The following is a 24,329-nucleotide window of genomic DNA, read 5'->3' as shown; positions in this document are numbered from 1 at the left end:
GCAGCAAGAGAATTAACCCATTGTATCCATCTTGGATGTAGAGCTTTTGCATTCGGAATGCTTGCCTTTGTTGCTGCCTCTAAGGCAGGTACAGGAGTAACGACTTTTATGCGTTTTACCTGTGCGACAGCTCTCTCTTTTGCCACTGCAGTTTGAACCGCTGTCAGAATTTTTTCTGTTGAAGTTAATTTCATTTCACTTTGTGTGTACAAGTGTGATTTGTAAGCTATTGGTACCTTTTCACCTTCATTAAAGGTTAGGTATGTGAATCCGCATCTCCCTGGGATGATTCGGATTACAAGGTTGCGTTCGTTTACGCGTGTCTGTAAATGGGTTGTTGCTAACATGTCTGTTTTCACTGAAAGCAAAATTTCTGTGTGTTTTTGAGTCCAATTAGTTTGTTTGAAATCAGGTTTGATTAATTCGTAGAGAGGTTTAACCCTTTCTGCGTAGTTCAGAATGTAAGTTCTTCTGAAATTCAGGAATCCTAGAACTGACTGTAAGTTTTTCAGCATTTTTGGAGTTTGGAGCCGCGCACATTTCTCTAAAAAGTTTGCTGCCAGGCTTTTGCCTTCACTTGAAAGTTCATATCCCAAGAATAGGACGTTGAGGTGGGCAATTCTTGATTTTTTTAAAATTGAATTTGTACCCTTCAGAGGCGAAGCCGAGTATTATGGTGTTCACCCTGATCAAGTGCCTGTCCAAATCATCGTATGTAAGATAATGTCATCGACATACGATAATGCCTCATCATCATACGTTTGTAGTAACTCTGTTACTCTGAAAATAACCCCGGACTATTCTTGAATCCCTGGGGGAAGAGGACAGAAGTTACGCTGTGTCCCCATAATTGAGAAAAGTGGTCAAGTACCTGCTTTCAGGTGCGATATTTTGACAGAAGAAACCGTTTGAAATATCTAATGTGGTTTTATATTTTTTGCGCACAATGTTGTTCATCAGTGCTGCACTGTGTGCTTTTTGTACTGCAAAGGTTTTGCAACAAGAATTTAAATGTCTGTAGTCAAATTTCAAATTTCAAAAATTCATTTTTTTTAAAAGGGCAATTAAAAAGCGTTTGCTGGGGAATTCATAATATTTACATAAAAACATAAAGTGCATCATGATGCACTTTATGTTTTTATGTATGCATCATGATGCACTTTATGTTTTTATGCAAACGCTTTTTAATTGCCCTTTTAAAAAAAATGAATTTTAAACAGATATGACCAGCCTTTTTATATTTACAACTACTATACAGTAATAGCGTCCTTCAAGTTCTTGAATTTTTAAAACTGGTTCTTAAACTGCGACTTTGTCTGGACCAATGAACGAACTAATGTATGCAATTCTTTTTTCATCTGGATTTATAATGAAATTTGATGTATGTACTGTATGTTTTAATGTACTTTTATGGTTGAAATATACCGAATAAAATCTCTTTTGAAATTTGAAAATTTGAATTTATTTGGGGTTAAAATCTGTAGATTATGTGGCAAATGCGGTAAATCCATTATTATGGGAAAAACACCATAGCTGCACAATTGCATAATTTCAGTGGCCCTGGCTGTACATTTACCACTGTATTGCATTTAGGTGAATATACTATGTGACTGGGCACTTCTCCTCTCCCTGGGCTTCGCAACACTGCCATGACTGTGAGGAACAGGAAAGGGGTGCCTCATCCCCTGGGCCTCGCAGGGCTACATCATAAGTGCGAGGCTCGGGACCTCTCCCAGGGTAATCATGGTCCTACGCTGCCCACACAAAGGCACCGCAGGACACCCACTGTCCCGCACATTTAACCCATTCAAACGACAAGCAACTCTCTTTCAGCCCTTGATGAGGTGTGAAAGAGATGTATCTGGACGGTAGACAGGGAGGCGTTGCAGCACACAAGACGTCATGCACAAAGCAGCTTCAATACAGCCTTCAGCCACTGGGATGCGAACAGTCTTAAATGACTGAATGAAACCTATACTCAGGACCCCTACTGACGGAATGTCCTACAAGGTTATTTCAAAGTGCTGTCACAATGGTAAATAACTGAGGCACAGGGACATTATTATTTGTCCAAGTACAACAGTTGATTAAATTAGTAGAGCCAAGACTGCAACACACTTCTGCTTGGTGCATAGGCTATACACAAGGCCCCTGTAGTTATGCAGCAGAGGAGGGCCAAATTATGCAGCAGTGTCCACTAAATTATGCAGTAAACCCCCCTAAATTATGCAGTGTAATGCAGTACATTTTGTGATAGTATTGCTTCATATTTTTCTCATATGACACTTGTTAACAATGTTAGTGAATAGGTTGCTCCTCATTAGTATCAGATTAACACCCTAAGATAGTAATATGAAACCAATAGGTGACCAGTCAACCTAAGAAATGGGCTTTTCACTGCATGGTAACACGTGTTGATGCATTTCTAGGAACTTTTGAACCGTCTGAGCTAGAAACATTTATTTGTCTGTAGTCCAAAACTATGCAATATGTATTGTCTGGTTTGGAGACAGGAAACAAAGGATTGTTCATGGACGAGGTGCATATTTCAATTACCCTTTGGTATTCAAGTTGATCTAAGATCTCCCTGACCTGTTTTTTAGCTTCTTGCTTAACTGGATACTGCCTCTGAGCAGTAGGTTGATTTTTTAACTGGATCTTATGGTAAGGAGAGTTCTCATCCCATCCCACATGATTTTTCTATAATGCTGGTGCCTGGGCTACAGCCCATTTTCTGGCATAGGTGTATTTTTTATGAATAGGAATATGATTTGAGAAGGCTGGCATAATGATCTCTTCGCCATGTGGGCACTCCCTGACAAATTCAGGTGGCCAGTCTTTTTCAGCCAGAAGGATGTCATAACCCTTAAATAGTTTTTCCCAAAAGAGTGCTTTTATTTTTCTAGTTATGTCCCCCTGTATCCGGAGTGTTACTTCAAATAACTTATGGGGTACACTAACCCTGGTTTCGAAAGTTTCAACCTGAATGCATTCATTCAGGTCCACTGTCTCCAGATGATCCTTCAGGATCTTGCGAGCTATGGCAACTTCTGCTGCGCTTTCCAGCATTGTCTGGGCACACTCCCCGTTCTTGAGTTGTGTTCTCAAGATCCTCGGCATGTCTGATTTTTAGACTTGCTACCTTCTTCTTGGTGAATTGAGTTTTCTCATTTTTTGGAACGTGGTGATAGTCTTTGGACTTCACGCATTCTTCCTTGTGTTCTGATCGTCCTCTTCTTTCGGATTTCTGCGAGGAAGTCTGAAAGGTACGAGAGGAACGTGTATCAGTATCTTGATATCTATCAGGTTTTCTCAAATTATCCCTATTTCTGAGGTTATATTTCTTTTCAGAGTGCTCCTTTTGAGGAGACCTACCTCTGGATTGAGAACGCTTCTCTTTAGGAAGTGTCTGCCTAGTATTTTCCTACTTATTATTAGGAGCAGTGAGTGTGTTTTAGATAAAAACTTTTTCAGGATTTTCTGTCAGTTCGGGCTTTACAGGTTTCCCTCCCAAACTAGCTCTACCTAGTTCCTCATAGGATTTTTCAATTATTCTGGCCAGTTCATATGGTTGCTCAGTTACATCAAGTTCTTTTAGTTTTTGTCGGATTGCCACCGATGCTGCTTCACCTTTAATATAAGCTAATATTATAGCTGAGACCTGTTTGAAATCCTTCAGTAACTTCATACCGAGATTTAAAGCAGGCTCTGCCCCATATTCATTTTGAATCTGTTTCAGGACGTCTGGTATTACCGCCATAGACTGAACACTGTGTGTTTTTGTGTAGATTGCAGCAAAGACTGTACCCCAAGTGTCACAGTCCTCCAGGTGTGGTGCGATCCCCATTGGTAAACAGATTGTTAGAATCCTGTGTTTCTCATGAGGTGTACTATCGGGAAATACGGCCTCGATTTGAGTAATTTTTCGAGCTAACCAGAATGGAATTTGTTCCCTTTTTGTGGGTAATTTACCAATGACTGATTGTATAGTCTGTGGTGTAATTTTGTTTGTGTTCCCTTGATGAAGGGTTTGCTGTGGGATTCTGATAGTCGGTTGGACTGTTAGAGTCCGCATGACATATTGAAACAATTGTCTATGTATTTTGGTTAATTGTTTTGGCTGACCCAACAGTTCTATATCTGTCATTCTTTCAATGTCAGGATGTGGTGTATAGCTATCTAGTACCGGCCATGTGGCTCCTGATCTACCTAGTGGACCGAGCCTGGTAGTGTGATTTTGATGTTATAGGGCGCCTTTAAACCAGAGTTCATGCTCTTGGTAAGTTAATGGAATTTCAATGTCCTTGAAAGGAACGTATTTCGCTGGAGGTTCCTCTATCTTTTAGAAGTGGAACACGTGTTCTTGGATTTGCTTGATTTGATGATAATCCATGAATAGAATACCTCTGCCTGCCGATATTCGTGTGCCTCTATGACAAATATTACCCTACCACCTCTCGATGATAGGCCATTTTCTATAAGCTTTATAGCTATTGTTTTCTGCACATTTTCCGGGATGATTATAGCATCCGCATCGTCTTGTTGGAAACCTGTAACGTCCAAACCCGGTCGGGTTGTAGACGTTGCAGTTCCACTGGCCCCGGGATTATTCTCGTCTGCCATTTTGTTGACTGAAAGTTTGCAGAGCAAGTTTCAAGGAAACAAAGATAAGGTGCACAATATTTTTGGAACACTGTATCCTTCAACGTTGAACAAAACCAAAAAACGAATACATAGGATTTTATCGTCCTACTCAGTTATGGTGGATTTTATCCTTTTACCCACTCCAGACGTCTGTTGGAGTATTTTACGGGAAAAAGGGGTTTCTGTGAAAAGCACGACTGAGTTACTCTAGTATTTAGCGTTAAATTAGTGCCTTACCAAACGTTGGGCGACATGTAGTGTAACTCCTATATTCCCAATAGGCTCTACGCATTGGAATAATATATCCTATAGATGTGACGTAGGGCTTATGTCTACTAGGTCTCTATCGAATATATTAGACTTAATTGTGAGTGCCAGCTAGCTCAGAGGTCACTAGAAACTTTCCCAAATTCACAAGAAGGGATTAGTTTCTGACAACCGCATAAACATGACCACTTTGTTTCCCCAAGATAAAACTGATCTTCAGAGTCTTGGAAACAATAGATAGATATTTTACTCAGTCATTCATGCATGCTACGTTTCACCAGAGGTGCAGAGAAATAGAGAGACGGGCGTTTTCAACAAAAGTATTTATTCAACAGTCTTCTTTCTCATGCAGAAGAAATGAACTGCTACAATAGCGATACTGGTTGTAAAGTATAATACATACAGAAAGAAGAGTATTATAAAATAATACTGTAAAAGCATGGTATGGTTTCTAAGTCATAAAATACATACATAAATAAATAAAGACTAAAAGTACTCAACTGGTGCTTCTAAAATACGCCTACCCCGATGTACCTAACCTAAGTCTAGTACGAGGGAAGAAGTAGGTGTGGTGTAGCATACGTTTAGTATTCTTTTGCCAAGAATCTATGCAAGATTTCTCTTAGTGTCTAATCAGCTCCATACCTTGGTTTAGAATGAAGGAGGTCAGTCTCAGGACTCGATTTCCCAATACCCCGCAAGGGGAGCTTGAAAAAACTGGAGCTGGATTTCTCGGCAAGAGAAAAGACAGCGTCTCTCTCAGTGCATCTGCTGGAGGGTCGGCTTCCTTCGGCACTTGCTGTAGCAGGACGCGTCGGGCAAGTAGCTAGTCGAACTGCTCCAAACCACCGTGTGTTTGCTTGGGCAAGTGTGGCATATTTATACCTTGAAGGTTCAGAGTTTGACGCAAAGGTGGACATAATAACGTCATCAAAGAGTCTCATTTCTTTGAAAACTCCATGAGTTCTTGGACAAATTAATATTCAAGCAAGGGGAAGTCCCCAACTGTTGAAGCCGAGTTTTCTAAGAAATCGTTGTGGATTTTCGGAACTAGTGGAAGTAGCCATGCCGTATTTGTACCTCATGAGCTATGTCTAAATATGGTTATGATTTCTATGCCTATTTAAGGACAAGGTGATTTATACCTATATATGGGCATGAATCGGGAAAATTACACTAGGGCCCTAAAATGCTATACAACACCTTGAAGACCTCTTTTTTGAATATCCTAATTGTGAATGTATTAGTACTGGAGATTTTAACATTAGGGGGTTGGGGGAGAAGTTTAATGGGGGTTTTAAGGACATGGATGACTTTGGAATTAATGGTTTTATGGATAACTGCAAGTTAGTATTTGCTCAGGCAGAATGTGAGTTGAGAAATAAGTCAACATGTAAACATGTATCAACTATCGATTACACCTTTTTATCTACAAGCTTGGCTGCATGTTTAAATCACTTCGACATTATAATTAGAGCAGAAAGTGACCACAATCCTTTAAGAAGCACTCTGAGCCAAGCCTTGAAACCAGCTGATAAAGCCATTAATGTGGGTATTCCATCTGGAGAGGAAGGAGAGAAGCTGGTTAGAAAAATCAAATGAGTTACTGCATACAAATTCTCTGTTAGTACATGGCTACAAGATCTGGTGGTTAATATAAATACAAACTATTTAGCGGGCTTTCTACAGGAGTGGGGAAGGCTTATGGAAAACTTACGAACAAACATATTAGAGCAGGAGGGCGGGCCCAATCTTCATTTCACATGACACTTTGTACCTTTGGGGAGACACTGTGTGCAGAGACATCAGAAGAAGTTTCTTGTGGAGCCGAGAAACTGTGAGTCACATAGAAGATTTTTGGAACTTCATTTTAAACCTCCGCCTCTGACGCAGACCATCTTAAAATAATTCGGCTAGAGACTGAGATTATTGATTGTGATTGGTAGCCATACTGTATTTGAGTTCTGATACCGTTACTACATCCTGGAGTAAGCCTTTAGCACTCACAAATCAAATTTTGAGCAAGAAGTTTAGAAAATGAATGCTGGTATTCAAATGGAATTTAAGCATTTATGCAACAGTAGTAAATATCAATTTCTAGCAAACATACTGTCCATTAAATAAACACTGCCACAGGACCTTGACCAGTGGGTATGTTTTAGCCAGGGGCCTAGAATATTTGACATCTAATCTCAGCTTCTCCATTTCAACCAAATATGACGGAAATAAACACTATGACTAGAATGACAATTCCCTAGGGAGGGCACCCCCTTGGCCTTGCTGTCAGAATCATTGACACCGCAGTTGTGGTTTAGTGGACTAACTGCAAAAGTGGAACGAGGATACACTTTTTAAAAAAAATCTAGGCCTCATACTTGGATACATTGTGTGCTCTTGATCAATCATTTTTCTGAATGTATTGCTCTATTTCTTGTTTGCGAGATTGGTAGAATTTTTATTCCATTTTAAAAACTGCTAGAAAGTGTATGATTAAAAAATCATGTGTAGCTCTGGCAGTAATTAGCTAAGGGGACCACGCAGTGCTACACCACAGTTGTGAGGCCAAAGGCAGGGGGCCTTAGAGGTGTGGGTCCCATGTTGGTGGGCTGGGGACGGGGCCTGGGCAGCTGCCATGCCTAGCGCCGGCCCGGATGACACATGTAGATTTTCCAGATCATGACCATTGTTCCCTGGAACCTGCACGCATGTCCCAAGTGCGCACACAGTCTATCAAAGTGCGCACGTCTCAGATTCACAAGGGATTTAGACCATTTACCAGCACAGTCTTTTAAATAGGAGCGCTGTGAAAAGTACAGTCTTTTCCTTGGTGGTGAAGTGAAGTGTGCATCTAAAACACAAGGGGGAGCAGCAGGTATTCATTTTCAGGTTAGTGGCTGGTGGAATGCCATAAAGTCTAGGGAAGGCAGCAGTTCTACTTTCCGCTTTTCGCTTTAGTGTCAGAGGGGTGGGGGACCTGCACGCATTCACAAGAAATTTTTATTTTCATTTCAGTGAGTATGCTCGGTTTGTAGCATCCGCGCAGCACACCCTCTGTACAAGAAACTATTTCTTACATGTTGATTTGGTATGCTTGTACGCTCTTGTCAAACTACCATTGTAAGCACTGTAGAACAGAGCTGCTTTGCACTTTCATTGTTATGACAAGAACTGTAAACATGTCAGTCCCTATAGTGCAGGCACTCCACCTCCCCCGCCTGCTATACATAGACCGGCCCCTGGTCGAGTTTGCTCAAATTAAATAATGAAACTGCTGTGCTTTAGGTTCAGACTTTGAGCCGGGTAACTATTTTTTGACTACTTTTTTAGGTCGAAGCACGACCTGCATTCAATGCGAAGCATTGATTGCTGTCAGCTTCGACAACTATTGTCAGCCGTATTTGGGAATGTGGACACGACTCAGACGCGCGCTTTTGCAGTCTCAGTTTTGACCGCGGGAGCGCGCGTCTGAGCCGCGCTTGCGCAGACGAACTCACAGCCCCTGCTTTCGCTTCGCTTGCATGCATTAACGGCGCACACACACAGACACAGCCAGCCCCCACCCCTCTGCATGCATGCACACACACACACACACAGGCGCGCGCGCACATACACACGCTGCCGCCCCCCACCCCCCTGCACACACACAGACACGCACGCATACACACGCCGCCACCGCCCTCTGCCCTTCTACCCCCCCCCCCCACACACACACGGTGGTTGGGTGACACGGGCAGCTGCCCTCTGCCAGGCTCACAATGAGTGAGAGGGAGGTGCTTTGCTTATCCTTACCGGGGCTCTTCAGATTGTAGCGGGCTTCCATGGCTGCGGCTGCGGCTGCTGCTCTCACGGATGCTCGTGGTGTGCTGGGATCATGTCGGTGTTCCGCCGCCCCAGCTTTAGCCCCGAGGTGGCACCAAGTTCGTGGCCCTGCCCCGGTGCTCACACTAACGCTGCAAGCTGCGGCGCCCGGGGAGGTGACGTCAGATCCAGCCGCTGACTGTGTCCTTCAGTGCAGCGCCGACATAGAAAAGGGACTGGTGCGGCGGAGAAAGTGCAAGCGAAACTGCAGGAAGGGTAGGCGGAGGCCTCGAGCGGGCAGATACTCAGGCCATCTTATGAGAAGGAGGCTTCCTCTTCAAGTACCGTTCATCATTGAATTGAAAAAAAGAAAACAGATTTTTATTATGCATCTGGCTTTAGGTAATCGCTACTGGTTTAAAGTTGGGTACACTGAAGGCTACATATTCAAGTCATCCAAAGGTGACACAGCTTTCACTCTTCTGAAATTATTATCTTTTATTCGAATAACAGCAACGCGGGGAGAAATGTGAAAATATATTTCAAGGCGCGCGCTATCCAGCGCTCAGTGTCATCAAATAGTGATCCTGTGTCCGCGAATATGCTTGCACAATGCTCCTTTAAAGCTTAGAATGCCTGGTCAGCCAATGGGATGGTTCAAAGCAGTGTCCATGGTGACAAGGGGAACCCGATCTACTCCAGACACAGCCGTGGTTCCCACTTCCTACTCTGCGGGCGGAGAGCGGGAGGCGAGAAGCGCTCCGTGTCCTCTGCACCCCTCATTGAAATACTGGGGGCGGGACCCTGAACCTGTCCATCCCTGTGGTGCCAGAGCCGCCGGACTTGAAGACCCCGCAGCTGTATCATAGCTTCTCCCCGCGAGTGGAAGCCCCTCCAGCCCCGCACCCCGCGGAGAACAGCAGCCTAAGATTCCCGCATCCAATGGACCTCGCAGGCCAACAATCGCTGCCGTGAGTACTCGGCTACAGTCGATTACCAATAATCGGATTTTTACTATAAACACATTCGCTTTAGTAGTTGGATTGTTTCTATTATTTAACATAGCACTTGATCACCGGCGCCCTTAGTGTTTTTAAAAGCGCATATTTCGTTCTTGACACTTTATGTTAAATAATAAAGCGTAGGCTTCTCAAAAAGGAGTGCAAATTTGAAAATATAGTGTAATACCTTGTTCCTTTTCAGTAACTAAAAAAAAACAAAAAACACTGGCATAATTTTGTAGGCACGTGTGCGTGCCTTTAAAATGACACTGCCATTCGTATCATATTTTTTTAATAAATTATTTAGCCATGCTACACAGCACCATGCATACTGTGCAGCATGGCTAAAACCCAGTAGCAAAACTAATAGTTCCCAAAGACAAGACTGGTTGGCTTTGCCATGGTTGTAACAAGTCAGACCAACACATAATTACACGCCACACAATTACACTCTACTGAATACAACATACACTCCACATAATTATATGCTACGTAATTCCACTGCGCTCAACGCAACATACACTCCAAATACCACTCCGCACCACATAATTACACGTCACATAATTACACTGCACTCAATGCAACATACACTCCAAATACCACTCTGTGCCACATAATTACACGCCACATAATTACACTCTACTGAATGCAACACACACTCCACACAATACCACTCAGTGCCACAATTATATGCTACATAATTACACTGCACTCAATGCAACATACACTCCAAACAATACCACTCAGTGCCACATAATTGCACGCCACACAATTACACTCTACTGAATACAACATACACTCCACATAATTATATGCTACATAATTACACTGCGCTCAACGCAACATACACTCCAAATACCACTCAGTGCCACATAATTACACGCCACATAATTACACTGCACTCAATGCAACGTACACTCCAAATACCACTCTGTGCCACATTACAAGCCACATAATTACACTGCACTCAATGCAACATGCACTCCAAATACCAATCAGTGCCACATAATTACACGCCACATAAATACACTGCACTCAACGCAACATACTCTCCAAATACCACTGTGTCACATAATTACACGCCACATAATTACACTCTACTGAATGCAACACACTCCACACAATACCACTCAGTGCCACATAATTATGCTTCATAACTACATTGCACTCAATGCAACATACACTCCAAATACCACTCAGTGACACATAATTACACTGCACTCAATGCAACATACACTCCAAATACCACTCAGTGCCACTTAATTACAGGCCACATAATTACATTGCACTCAATGCAAAATACACTCCAAATACCACTCAGTGCCACATAATTACACGCCACATAATTACACTCTACTGATTAGACTGCGCTCAATGCAACATACACTCCAAATACCACTCAGTACCACATAATTACACACCACATAATTACACTGCACTCAATGCAACATACACTCCAAATACAACTCAGTGCCACATAATTACACGGCACATAATTACACTGCACTCAATGCAACATACTCTCCAAATACCACTCAGTGCCACATAATTACATGCCACATAATTACACTGCACTTAATGCAACATACACTCCAAATACCACTCAGTGCCACATAATTACACACCACATAATTACACTCTACTGAATGCAACACACTCCACACAATACCACTCATTGCCACATAATTATGCTACATTGTTATTAGTAATATCAATACATCTAAGTCACGTAAATACAACACATATTGCATTTCAAATGCTATAGGTGTCACATTTGCGAAAGTTAAAACTATTGGCATTGTAAATGACAAAGCTATTAATTTCGCTATTTTCAAAACCAACAGATAAATATAAAATTTGTCATTCACAATACCAACAGCTCAAACTTTCCTAATGCGAGACCTATTGCATTGCAAATGCTTGTTAATGTTTTTTGGGGGGTTTTGTTTCAAATGATGACTTATGATGGACATCTCTGAATTTTATATGCTGTGGCTCTGTTGCTGTGTGGCTTTAGAAATTGGTGAGTCATACCTGGCAATGACCTTGTGGGGTGGGAGGTGCTATGTGCTGTAGCACTTGCCCTCAGTATGATCCTGAGATTATCCCACGTACTATAATTACTAGTTGTCCCAGTTACAAATCCTTTTTACGCTTCATTAACAATAAAGCCAGTCTTAGAAATGGATCTAACAACGAAACTAAGAAAATTATAATAGCACTCATTAATGCCCGATTGTTGGGCAGGCACAGACAGGACATAGTTGATCTGATCCAAGATAGGAAAATAGATATACTGTTTATCACGGAGACATGGATGGATGGAGCGTCAGATCCAGGCTTAGTGGTGGCGGTACCGCAGGGATACATTGTACACCGACTGGATAGACAGGGAAAAAAAGGAGGGGGCCTGGCAATAATCACCTGAAATATCTTTTCGGTTAGAACATTTCCTATACCATCTACAACATGCAAAGCCTTCCAATTCGCTATTAAGCTGACCCCCTCGTACAATCTCAAAGAAGCACTTATATATCGCTCCGAATTTCTGTCCAATCTCATGTCACTGATTGAATCTTTGGCAATCGAAGATTCCTTCATGGTCCTGGGTGACCTAAATTTCCACCTAGAAAAAACGGATGATATCGAAACCCAAACCCTAACGGCTGACCTGGAAACCCTGGGGCTTGCTCAACTGGTAAAAGCACCCACACATGAAGCCGGTCATACTTTGGATGGCATTTTTTCCAACATAAAAGGGATAACATTACAAGATATCCTCCCCCTTACCTGGCCCGATCATCATGCTATCCTATGTACCATTTCCACCGGTGACTTTCCCATAACTAGACAGGTTCCCTTACGTCAAGAGCCTTTTAGAGTTTGGAAGGACATAGATAATGCAGCTCTTAGAGCGCTGTTGGTCAGTACTCGCCCAACTATTTCCGCAGACGCTAACATAGCTGCGAAACAATTCTCCGGTTGGATAGGCAGTGCGATGGACACACTGGTGCCATCCAAGACTATATTGAGAAATAGGACGGTGCCCTCTGCACCATGGTTCACAGAAGATCTAAGAAGACAAAAGCAAGTCTGTAGGAACCATGAAAGAAACTGGCGAAGGTCCTATGACCGGGGCAGTAAATTGCGATATAAGGAGACATTCGTCAACTACAAAAAAGTGATTAATGAGGCAAAAAAGAAGTTCTTTGGGGAACAAATTGACAATGCCAAAAATTCCAGTAAACAACTGTACGATGTGGTGAAACAACTGGCTGGGAAATCTCCAGATATGGTCCCCTCTCCCTCTCAGGCCTTTTGTGACTCATTGGCTAATTTCTTTTTCTCTACAGTAAATGACATCTACTCTGAGTTCTCAGCCAACGACGAGCTTGCTACTCCCATCTCCTACATCATACACCCTGATTGCTCACTAATTCAATTTAAAGAAATGGAGGAGGATCCAATAACGGACATCATGAAACTTATAAGAACGGGGTCAGCATTGGACTCTTGTCCTCCGAAAGTTTTTCCTCCTGTAATGGATTTGATAAGCGAAGTCATTACGCACGTTTGTAACGTGATGTTCAAGTCAGGGATCTATCCGGACATGTTAAAGAACACCCTTTTAAAACCTCTTCTTAAAAAACCTTGTCTAGACAAAGACGTGCTGAAAAATTATAGACCTATAGCCAGCCTGCCGTTTCTAGCCAAGGTAGTTGAGAGAGCAATGAATGGTCAACTGTCCGAATACATCGAACAAAATACCCTGCTAGAGGACTCACAGTTTGGGTTTTGCAAACTCCACGGCACGGAGACTGCCCTTATCAAAGCCGCCGATGATATTAGAGTCATCAGAGACCAGGGGGGGACAGCAGTGCTCATACTGCTGGACTTATCTGCGGCATTCGACACGGTCAATCATTCTATTTTGATTGACCGTGTCGGAAATCTGGGCATTCAATCCAGAGCAAAGGACCTGCTTGCTTCCTTTCTATCTGGCAGAACACAGGCTGTAACGCTAGGACCATTTAAGTCGGCTGATCTGGCTTTACACTGTGGGGTCCCCCAAGGCTCATCCCCAAGTCCGACACTTTTTAACATCTATGTGTCGGACTTAGCAAGAGTTATTAAAACGTTCCGGATGAGCCTTACCCCTATGCCGATGACACCCAGCTGGTGCTCGCCATCAACAATGATGGAGAAGAGGTGGCGGCACGTTTCCAAGAAAGCATGCTAGCGATCAAAGATAGCATGGCCTGTAATTGTTTTAGGCTTACTTCTGAGAAGACGGAGGTGGTCATTTTCGGGAAAATCTCCCCGTTATGGTCGTCAGTCTGGTGGCCTCCATCACTAGGAGCCTTACCAAGTCCCGTTCAAAAGGTTAGGAACTTGGGAGTAATCTTTGATGAAAAGCTGAATTTTGTCACCCATGCAAACCATACAGCGCCCACTGCATTTCATAAGCTTAGGCTTATAAGAAAAATAATTCCGTTTCTTCCAGAACGTGCTGGAAAAACTGTGGTGAGTTCATTGGTACTCTCCTCATTGGATTATTGTAACGGCTTATTTGCCAATGCCCAATCCCGGGTGGTCGCCAAACTACAAACGATTCAGAATGCGGCGGCAAGACTGCTTTCCGGGACCCCTGAATTTAAACCGATTAGGCAAACAATTAGGAACTACCACTGGTTGACGATTAAAAATCGGATTACATTTAAAACGTTATGCCTAACTTTTAAAGCGCTTCACAAACAAGGGTCCGAGTTTCTTAAAGAGCAGCCCATTGCATATTGTCCTACAAGACAACTAAGATCCACGACACTGCATCAACTAGTGGTACCGCAGACTAGGACTGCCACCTGGGGAGACAGACGTTTCACGGTTACAGCTGCCAGACTCTGGAACTCCCTTCCGCTAGTGATTAGATCAACTCACTCTCTTCTTCAATTCAGGAAATTGCTGAAGACCTGGTTGTTCGACCAGTAACCTTCCCGTTCCCAACTATCACTGACAGAATTCCTCCTGTTTTTCCTTCGGAGATACTAACTGAAGTCATAGCGCCAAAATGCCCACGGGCAATCGTTGCGCTTTACAAATTGTAATAATAAATAAATAAATAATAAATAAATAAATGTTCAAAAAAACTTTTCGGTTTAAAAGCAGGTGCTACATATTTACTTTGGTGTCCGGCAGTTTCATGCAACAATAAGTGTCTAGACAACTCTGGTGATCAATGCTCCTGCTGGAGAGCGAGAGCAGAGAATGTCTAGTGGCTCAGTCAGCCTATATTCTAAAGTAGTGCAAAGGGTTAATGTGCCTGCTACAAAGGTGTAATATGCAGATCACAGAACTGAGTGTGAGTGAACAATGAGTTAGTTTCTTCCCAAACTTATGTGTCAGTTTCAAAATGACCATTACAAAAGCCTGCACCAGTTTTGGTGGGTGTCGATGGTTACTATTGGAAAAAGCCCAAAGGTGTTCATCTAACACCATGTAGTACAACACCACAAATAATGTAATTCCTTTAAAATAGTTTCCCATTTAATCACAGACAAAAAGCTTGCTGCAAATGAATATTGAGTTGCCAAACCAAAAGTGAATACTCACTGTTTACTGCAGGAATTAAGACCTGCTTTACTTTGAAAGGCCTACTGAGTGCAATGAATGTGGATCTAACATTGGGCTGGAAACAGGCCAATGACATGTAAGCAATGGACCAACCTGTGATTAGGTGATGTGTGCTTCCAACTTGAATCAACAGGGGTGCAATCTGCGCCTGCTGCAGGAGCCTGAGCTTTAACAGAAGCATGCACAGATAGCAACTATGCAAGTTTAACTTTACCAAAGCAACACAAATTAAGAGATACATTGGGACTTGCAGTGTTAGAGGCTAAGATTGAAGAGACAGCTGTTGCTAACACATTCGACCACCAAGATAACTGACCTTGGATACTTTGATAGGAGCCACAAACTGATGGAGGCTTCAGCCCATCACTCAGTGGCAGCTCGCTGAGGGAGTGCTGCGGGCGGTGAGGCAGGGACATCTTAAGGATTTGGGGGCCCTGGGCCAAACATATTTTGGGGCCCTTGTACGGAACAACCTTGAACTTATTACCCTTTTTCATCTCTTTCATGCCCTTGTTGGCCAGGTCACTGACTGTGCCTAATATATATTCTCTTGTATAGTCTTCCAGCAACCCCCTTCCACATGATCAGTGCTCCAATCAAGAATTTTCAGTAGAATTATATAATGATGCTCCCTTCTGAGTCCTGTCCTTTTCTGAGCCTGGGTTATAAAGGTGCAACTAGAATAAACAATATCATGATGATCTGTCTCCACACTGCAATACTGTCTCAAGACCCTGTTAAAAAGAGCTACTTGTGTAAAAATGCCCTTGTTCTCAAACTCATTGTAAACAAAGGTTTTGAGTGGTAATTGCCATGGATGTATATACTCGCAGGCTGCGCTCGCATGCTTGACGCACACAGCCTTGGCTGCAGCGCAGAGATCTTGCATTGCCGCACACCGAGGAAAAAATTTAGAGTGAACATTGATCATGACATCCGTATCAAACAAGTTAAGACTCCAACTCCCAGTATGCACTGATTTTCTGAATGGAAGATGGGACCAAAACTACGATGCCCGATGTAACAAAGAAAACTAGTCAAATAGTTACAGATTTGTGTCTGTGCTCCCAAACTAATTAGTATATTGTTCACAAATGAAAAATTGTAAGAGAATGCTACACACTTTCATTTGAATTATTTTATTGAGCTAAATATAGATTTGGCGTTTATGATCTTAAGTGTGTGAGATTGCATTCACACCAATTGAATGTTATGCAATATTGCAGTAAGCAATAGCTCAGCTGCACAGTTTCGTTTTAATTCCGTTACATTGTTCAGTTTTCTGTTTACTTGCAGTTAATTACTGACGTGACAGGGGTGTATTAAATGATGACGTTACAAGCAGCCAGCTAATACTTCATGGGGGGCCATTACAGCTATAACAATAAACGGCTGAACAAAGTGTCCCTTGTGCAAACATACTTTGTTTCTATCATTAAAACACCAATTACAATAACAGATGAATTAGCATACAAGAATCCAAGACTCACTTCCTGAGCCATGAGTCTTTCATACCACTCACTCTCTGTAACCAGTCCCTAAGCAAATCTGCCAACCAAACCCCATGTCCCCTAGGGTCAGATAAACAACAGGCAAAATAGCCCCTCGCAAATTGCAAGTCTTTTGCTACCACTACCTGCCCTTAAAAAATATTTCCCCCTGCATTTGCAAAGGGGAAGTGGTCCCCTGGGGTCCCCTTCCCTTTTGCGACCCTATTACCACCCTCTTGAAAAGGGTGGTAATTTACAAGTGTTTTGCACCCGCAATTGCAAACACAAAACATTCTTACATAGGGTTGCGCTTGTATTAGGATAACAACTTGCAAAACCCTATTTTGCGAGTCGCAAAAAAATGCGACTCGCAAAATATGGTTTGCATGCGCAAACGGGTTTGCAAACCTGTTTGCGCACACAAAAATTGTTCTACATCCGGCACTTAGTGTATATTGTATATAATAATATGAGATAACGGGTGCAGGTGTCATTGAATCAACTCTAGCAAGCACTGGCAAAACCAACATGTCGGGTGTTGGCTACCAGCCTATTAGCTTTGTCAATGTTTTATTTAAATGCTATTCTTGGATAAGCTGCCTTTGCCACTATATACCAAGCCTTTGCCATGCAATACGTCTTGCATTTGCGAGAGTTTAACCTATTGGCAGTGTAAATGACAATGCCTTTTATTTATCTGTTTTGATAATTAACACATAGCCAATAGCTCAAACTCTTGTAAATGTGAGACCTAATTCACTTAAAAGAAGAGGCCACCATTGTTCTGGGCTGCTTGGAAAGTGAAAGCGTGCATGGCACATGTTGTAGGAAAGCATGTGGTGCCTGCAGTATGTGAAACTCATTAAAGAAAATAGTGCTTGCAGGCTAAATAAGACATACCGTGTAACAATGGGAGGTTACAAATGAAGACAAGGCGGTACTAAGAAGGGACTAGCAGGCCTATTAACGAATCAGAAGCTAACATTTACAAAGGACAATGACACAAGCCAATGAAAAATATGGGCGGAGCTTCAAGTCCATACTCAAAAGCAGCATGCCTCGCAGAGCAGCGCATGTGCTGCCCAGACTCGACCTAAAAGCAAAACATTTTTTTGCTCGTAAAAAACGCACACTGCCATTGTAGTAGTTGACAATGAAGGGATCTACTTTGTATGCTTCTTGTGAAAGAGAAGAATTTGGCACACTCACAGTGAAGGTAATCAATAACTGAATAGGGCTGACCCACTGCCCCAGGTTGCAGTGGACGGAAGGAAAATTAATGTTTGTGTGTGTGTGTGTATATATATATATATATATATATATCTCTCCAGTTAGGACCAAAGTTTTCATAGAAAAAGCGTTTTTTGTTTTGCCAATAACTTTGGCCCCCCCTTGACGAATCTCCACAAACGTTTCACAACACTTCCCCTTTTTGGTTCAGCTGTTCTGTTAAAAGTTTCAGGATGATTCCCTTCAGTAGTTTCAGAGATATTACCTTTAAAAAATACAGATATCTGGGGACGCGAGTCCTGGCAGTGAACTCATGAATCCTACTAAAATTTGATTGGGTGCCAACCCTTCAGCCAGGAAGTGTTGGCAGCCATCTTGAGACTCTGCTTGAAGCCGAGTTCCCCCAAAAAAGTTAAAGATAAAGAAAAGGGGGTAGGGTACGAATACCCTGACACCCCAGATATGGTGGGGGTCCCAAAAGGACCCCAGTGCGCTTTAAAAGCATTTTTTTAGGTCTCGCTAGAGCCCAGCTCATGCGGTGGTCTAGCGAGACATTTAGTAAGCCGCTTTTGGAAGTACTTCCAAAGCGGCGACCAGCTTACCCTCACCCGCACAAGCACGCGCGCGACGTGCACAGCACTTTTTTTCATCGCGCATGCAAACAACTCGCGTTTTTAGGTGTCGCTAGAGCCCAGCACATGCCTAGTCTAGCGAGACATTTAGTAAGCCGCTTTTGGAAGTGCTTCCAAAGCGGCGACCAGCTTACCCTTACGCGCACAAGCAAGCACGCGAAGTGCACAGCACTTTTTTTCGTCACGCGTGCGCACATCTCGCTTTTATTTTTTTTCATTTCGCAGCCCGGCCGCGCAGCCAATGCTTGTTCTCCTTGGTTTTTCCAGCTTGATCCTTATTGTGTATCTTGACATTCTTGACCATAAGGCTTTACCGTTGCATATGTTTTCCAATCTTCATGCACTCGGGTCACGATCTGACACCCCGCTGTATATATCCTTCGCTTTATATTCCCTTGGCGGGTGCCTTTTATCTATCTTTATTTTCTCTTTTTCCCATCTCTAGATGGCGTACTTGATCTTTTGCCCAATTTTGCTTTTATGGAAGGCTAAATGTTTACATACCCTCGGATATCTTATCCGACACTCTGCCTTTTATTTCCTTTGCGGAGTTCCTTAATTAATCTTCATGCACTCGGGTCACAATCTGACACCTCGCCGCATATATCCTTCACTTTATATTCCCTTGGCGGATGCTTTTTATCTATCTTTATACACCTGGCCAACGATCCTAACGGGAGGAGCTCTTTTCCTCTCAGGACTGGGCTATCAGCTGATTCACCTTTGAGTCAGATGCTTCTGGTATGCAATGCCGATTGGCGGCTTCCACCGAACCGACGAGTTCAAATTAGTTGACCCTGCCTTTACTCCCTTTTTCAGAGGAGCCTTCGTATCGCTCTGGCCACTATGCCGCTCACCTGATCGATTTCCTGATCGATTGGTAAGAGCTTCCTCGTTCGGCCGCGGTTCTTCACCGGTTTCCTAGTTTGCATTGTCTCGACTGCGGTATCTCTCTTTAGCTCTCCTGAATTCATGTTTAGGTTTACTGTAGTTAACGGAATGCCCTGCATGCTCCCTTATCGCTACTGCAGCCTCTTCGATAGGAAGAGCTAACCCCTGGCGCAGACCTTTCATCTTGGAAGCTTTAATTGAAATTAGGTAGGTTACGCCCTGCGCAGTGTTTTGCCGTTTTCGTCATTGCTTGCTACATTTAAGATGCTGGACTGACATACAGCTATTCGACTATGAATGCGGCTTATGGTTTTCATCTGCTCTGTTATTAAGATGCTCTCGCCTGGGAGCTCATATTTTAAACGTTGACTGCATCTTGGGATCCTGTGATTCATTCCCCCTTGCCATTTCCTGCTAGGGACTGGCCATACGAAGCTGCAGCCTTTCTTTTCCCCGCTTCCACCCTTCAGATCCTGTTTATATTGGGGATGCGACTCTATGAGTTTTCTACCATCTTAACTGCCTTGCATTAACGGTGAGCCCTTTTATTTGTTATACACCTTATTTACACCCCTTTCTTTTCTCTTTTTTGACCGCTCTTTTCTTAAGGCTCCTTGTATTAATATGGATATATTTCTCTTTTTTCTTTTTGCGCCCCCGCACAGGTCTAACGTTCTTATGATTTGTACCTACTCTTGTCCATCACGTTTATAGCGCGAGTCTGCAGCCTAGGTAACAAGCATTGGCATAGCCAATAGGTCTCGCCTTTGGGACCTTATAAGAGTTTAGCCATGCAACAGTTAATATTGTTGCACCAAGTATATTGTGCTGGATAACTAAACACTTATAAGGTCCCAAAGACGAGACCTATTGGCAATGCCAATGCTTGTTTATTTTGTGGCATACTCACGGGTGGATCTGCGAATCCGTAGCAAAATAAAAATAAAAAGACGTGAAGTCTCCCGCGCATTGTTTTTTTAAAAAGCCCCTCAGAGGGTCAAATCTCGAGGGCATGAAGGAGGAGGACTCATGGGGCCCCCCACTTGGGCTTATGCCAAACCCCAGGGACTGCCACCTTCCCGGGCAGTGAAAACCCAAAATGCGTGGGGGCAAAATGACACTCCCACTGCTCCGGTGACCGTCCCCGGGGCAAGGATATGCAAAGTGATATGGTGACCTGCACGGCCCCCTGCAGCACCGGGGACTGCCACCTCTCCGGAGCTAAATCTGACAAATGTGGGGGGCATTGCTCCCACTGCAGCCCCAGGGACGTCCACCTCACCGGAGCTTAATTACATTGGAGGGGGCCTTGGCGGCTCCACTCGCGGAGCCCTACATGGCCCTGCGGACCGCCACCTCCCCAGGGTTGGCTCCAGTAATGTCCCAGGGTGTGCACCCCGGGAAATAACAGTTTGCTATGGCCTCTGAACTAAAGTGGATTTCATCCCTCAATTAGCAGTGCACCAGGAGGTGCATTTGCAAAGTGGTGGAGAAAGGGGCGTGGCCTCTGACCACCTCTCAGCAATCTAGCTGTGTGGGTCTTACTGGAGGTAACGAGGGCTAGTTGGCCCCCAAGGACCCTCAGGAGAAAAGACAACTTCATCCTTCAAGAGGCATATTTGTAGAGTGCTGGAGAAAGGGGGTGTGGCAACTCCCACTGTGTGGGGCTTACTGGAAGTAACACAGATACAGACATTGACACAATCAGTGACTCACCCATACATTCATTGAGACACCTAATCACTCACTTATACAGTTAGTCACTCACCAACGGAATCATCCAATCGGCGGAATCATCCAATCGGGTCGTACACCCACTGATTCACTAATACACCTTGCTATATAATTTCACACTCAAACTTTTTAAAAACAGTCATCAGATGATGTCATTTAATATGTCATGAGTGATGTCACTGACCATTTCATGAGCGATGTAATATGTGAGGTCATTAGTAGTGCATTGCGGGGCGCGAGTTATAGTTAGCTCACTAACTATAACAGCTAAATTTCTCTGATTTTGTATGAGTGACACCTTAGCTTAGCTATAATGTCCCTCAAACCTTTGTTTTTTCAGTGACTGTACACACACACGCACACACAACTCTCTCTGTCTAAAATCAAAAGGTCTTAGCTAACATCAAAAATTGTACTCTACCATTGATACGTTTGTGTACTGCCATTGATGTTTTGAAAATGTAGCTGTAAAGTTGTTTGAGCAAGGCGATATATCCATGTTGTGACAGTGTTAGCATTGTGACAGGATTTCAGTTTTCATATAACACTTTATTTTGGCCTTATTTCATTACAGCTTCATAATTTGAGAAAAATGATGGAGGATGGACTTCAGAGAACCTTCCAGGATCCGGTAAGTCATCTTTTGCAACACTTCATCATTCAGCACCAGCCACTATTTCTACCAGCCTCCAGCATAGTTGAAATCTTTTCACACATAATTGTACTTAGAGCTAGTCATAATGTTCACTATTAAACCAATTATTGACTGCTGGTTGTGCCATAGCACATTCACAATCAAAAATTAATTGGTCAATATTCCCATTTAAATCTGGCTAGAGTTAGTGTTAGCTGTTGCAAGCTATACCGACAGAAGGGTGAAAGGTGAACCCTCTCAGTCGTTAGTATTGTATGGAATGGTATTCCATTTTCATATAGTGTTTATATGCTAGTTAAAACGTCTTGGTGCTGAACTGAATACAGCGAAAGGGGGAAAAGAAAACAATGCACACTTATTCGGATGAGTACAAGATTCTTAGCTTCTTAATAAATAAGAGTGGATGCTCACTCCACGTATCACTAATGGCGAGCGATTTCTGAGGCATAGCATCTGGTGTGCTTCTACTTGGCCTGAATTATTAGCAGTATGTTAGTTGAGGAGAGTACAAAATTGATCTGTCAAGAATGCCTTGAATCTTTTGTGCACGCTAGGAGCCAATCAATCTATATATATTGGCAAAGGCAGCGCATCCAACAGGGAAATATGCTGCCTATGTCCTGTGCCTGCGGCCATTTGCGCACTAGCTGTCCACAAACTAGGTATTGGAGCAGGCCAGAAAGAAGGGAGCCTTGTGGATTTCTCAACTCCACAGTTTATACCCATATGGGAATGTTGCAAAAGGAGCATGTCATGGTGAACAGTGTCATATGTTGCTGACATACGCTGCTAGCCAGCACTTGTTACAGCCTATCCAATTATTAGACTTCATTGTGGATTTGGTCAAGAGTGGGTCATCACTGCCTTCTCGAAGTTACTATACGAGGTATTATGAATGCGTGTCAGTGTTTGGCATACCACATAAGGAATCCCGTTTAGGATATTTCCAGAGTGGGTGACATTGAAGAACCCCGGATGCCCCCAATTAGAAATACCATCTCTTCTGCAGAGACCTGAGGAAAAACTAGAGAAATTGTTAGGACAACTCTGTTCAATAGACGGTAGTTGCTGCAGACTAGTTTGTGTAGGCATGAGTCCGTCAGCAGTGGTGTAAAGCAAGATACTGTCCCTACTATCGAGGCGAAGATGGAGTAACAGAAAAGACCAGGCAAGACATCCTCCCCAAAGAAATGCACTTAATTGCAGGCTTTGGGGTCATCGCTGAACCAATACCCTTTGATTTGCCTGCATCCGTGGGTGGAGGAGGAAGGGGCATGAGAGGGGGCGGTCTGGCCTATTTTCTCCGCCAAGAAATAAGAGTTCAACAAGTTATTGGCTTTTCACGCGAGCTTTTTAAAGTCAAAAGAATAATTCAACCTAAATTGAGTAGATTGCAGGTTTGTAATAAACCGTTCATAATAATGAATGAAGTTGTTGTAATTGCAGTTTTGTCATCACACATAATGAGCAGTAAGTCCGAAATGGTTCTGCCAACAGGCGCTCATCTGAGCCTGGCTGCAGTGGAAGTGAGAGATCTGATCTGCAGGGCCCCATTTGAACTCGAAGTGTGGATGGTGTAAAATTGTGTGTGGAGCACTAACCTACAGCAAGGGTTGACAGTGTTCATTTGTAAGTAGTTACATCTTCACGACGTGTTTCCCCAGTTTTTAGGTCGAGCAGACCTAACCCTCAATGCGTGAGCATTGAGGTGTCTGCTTCAGACCTATTGTGGCCCGTTAGTGAGAATGCTGGGGAATGAGGACACCAATCTGTTACGAGCTTGCAGTTTTCCCCGCGGGAGCGCGCGTCTGACCCGCGCTTGCGCAGATCAACTCACAGCCCCTGCTCGCACACAGCCAGCCCCCACCCCCCACCCCTCTGCATGCACGCATACACAGGCGCGCGTGCGCACACACACACACACACACACACACACACACACACACACAGGCGCGCGCATGCACATGCAGGCATACGACACACATACAGGCTCAATCACACACAGTCACGCGCGCACACACACACTCCCCCCCTCCCCTCCCAGGCATACACACAGGCACGCACGCACTTCACTTCAGCCCTGGGCCCCACTCACCGACTGCGCTCTTCCGGCGGGCTCCTCACAGCGCAGCGCGGCTCGTCTCCTCTTCTGAATCGGGCTCGCGGACCTCGGGAGGCGGGACTTCCGGTCGGCCGCGACCTGATTCGCCGGCCGGCCAAGAGCAGCGCGGCGGCACTCCGATGCGCAGTCCCTTTTCTTCAGATGCAGGGGTGTCCGTGCTTACAGAATTTTATCGTGATTGAGCCTCAAATATTGCAAATAATCCCTGATGTCCTTTTAAAGTGTGGTCCAATT

The 24,329-nt window shown here is 43.6% G+C and overlaps 1 protein-coding gene across 1 annotated transcript in view; it reads left to right on the top strand.

Annotated features, from left to right (window-relative positions):
* The window catches only part of LGALS8 (galectin 8), a 273,575-nt gene that overhangs the window by 37,623 nt on the left and 211,623 nt on the right, over window positions 1-24,329 (top strand). The window contains exon 2 of the mRNA XM_086926860.1: window positions 21,893-21,949. Within this exon, the coding sequence (XP_086782986.1) occupies window positions 21,911-21,949 (39 nt within the window). The 5' untranslated portion in view covers window positions 21,893-21,910. The remainder of the gene's footprint in view (window positions 1-21,892; window positions 21,950-24,329) is intronic.

This window comes from Lissotriton vulgaris, chromosome 6 (assembly GCF_964263255.1).
Source record: "Lissotriton vulgaris chromosome 6, aLisVul1.2, whole genome shotgun sequence".
NCBI classification, from domain to species: Eukaryota; Metazoa; Chordata; class Amphibia; order Caudata; family Salamandridae; genus Lissotriton; species Lissotriton vulgaris.
The sequence above is the reverse complement of the archived record's forward strand: the minus strand, read 5'-3'. Positions and strand labels throughout refer to the sequence as shown.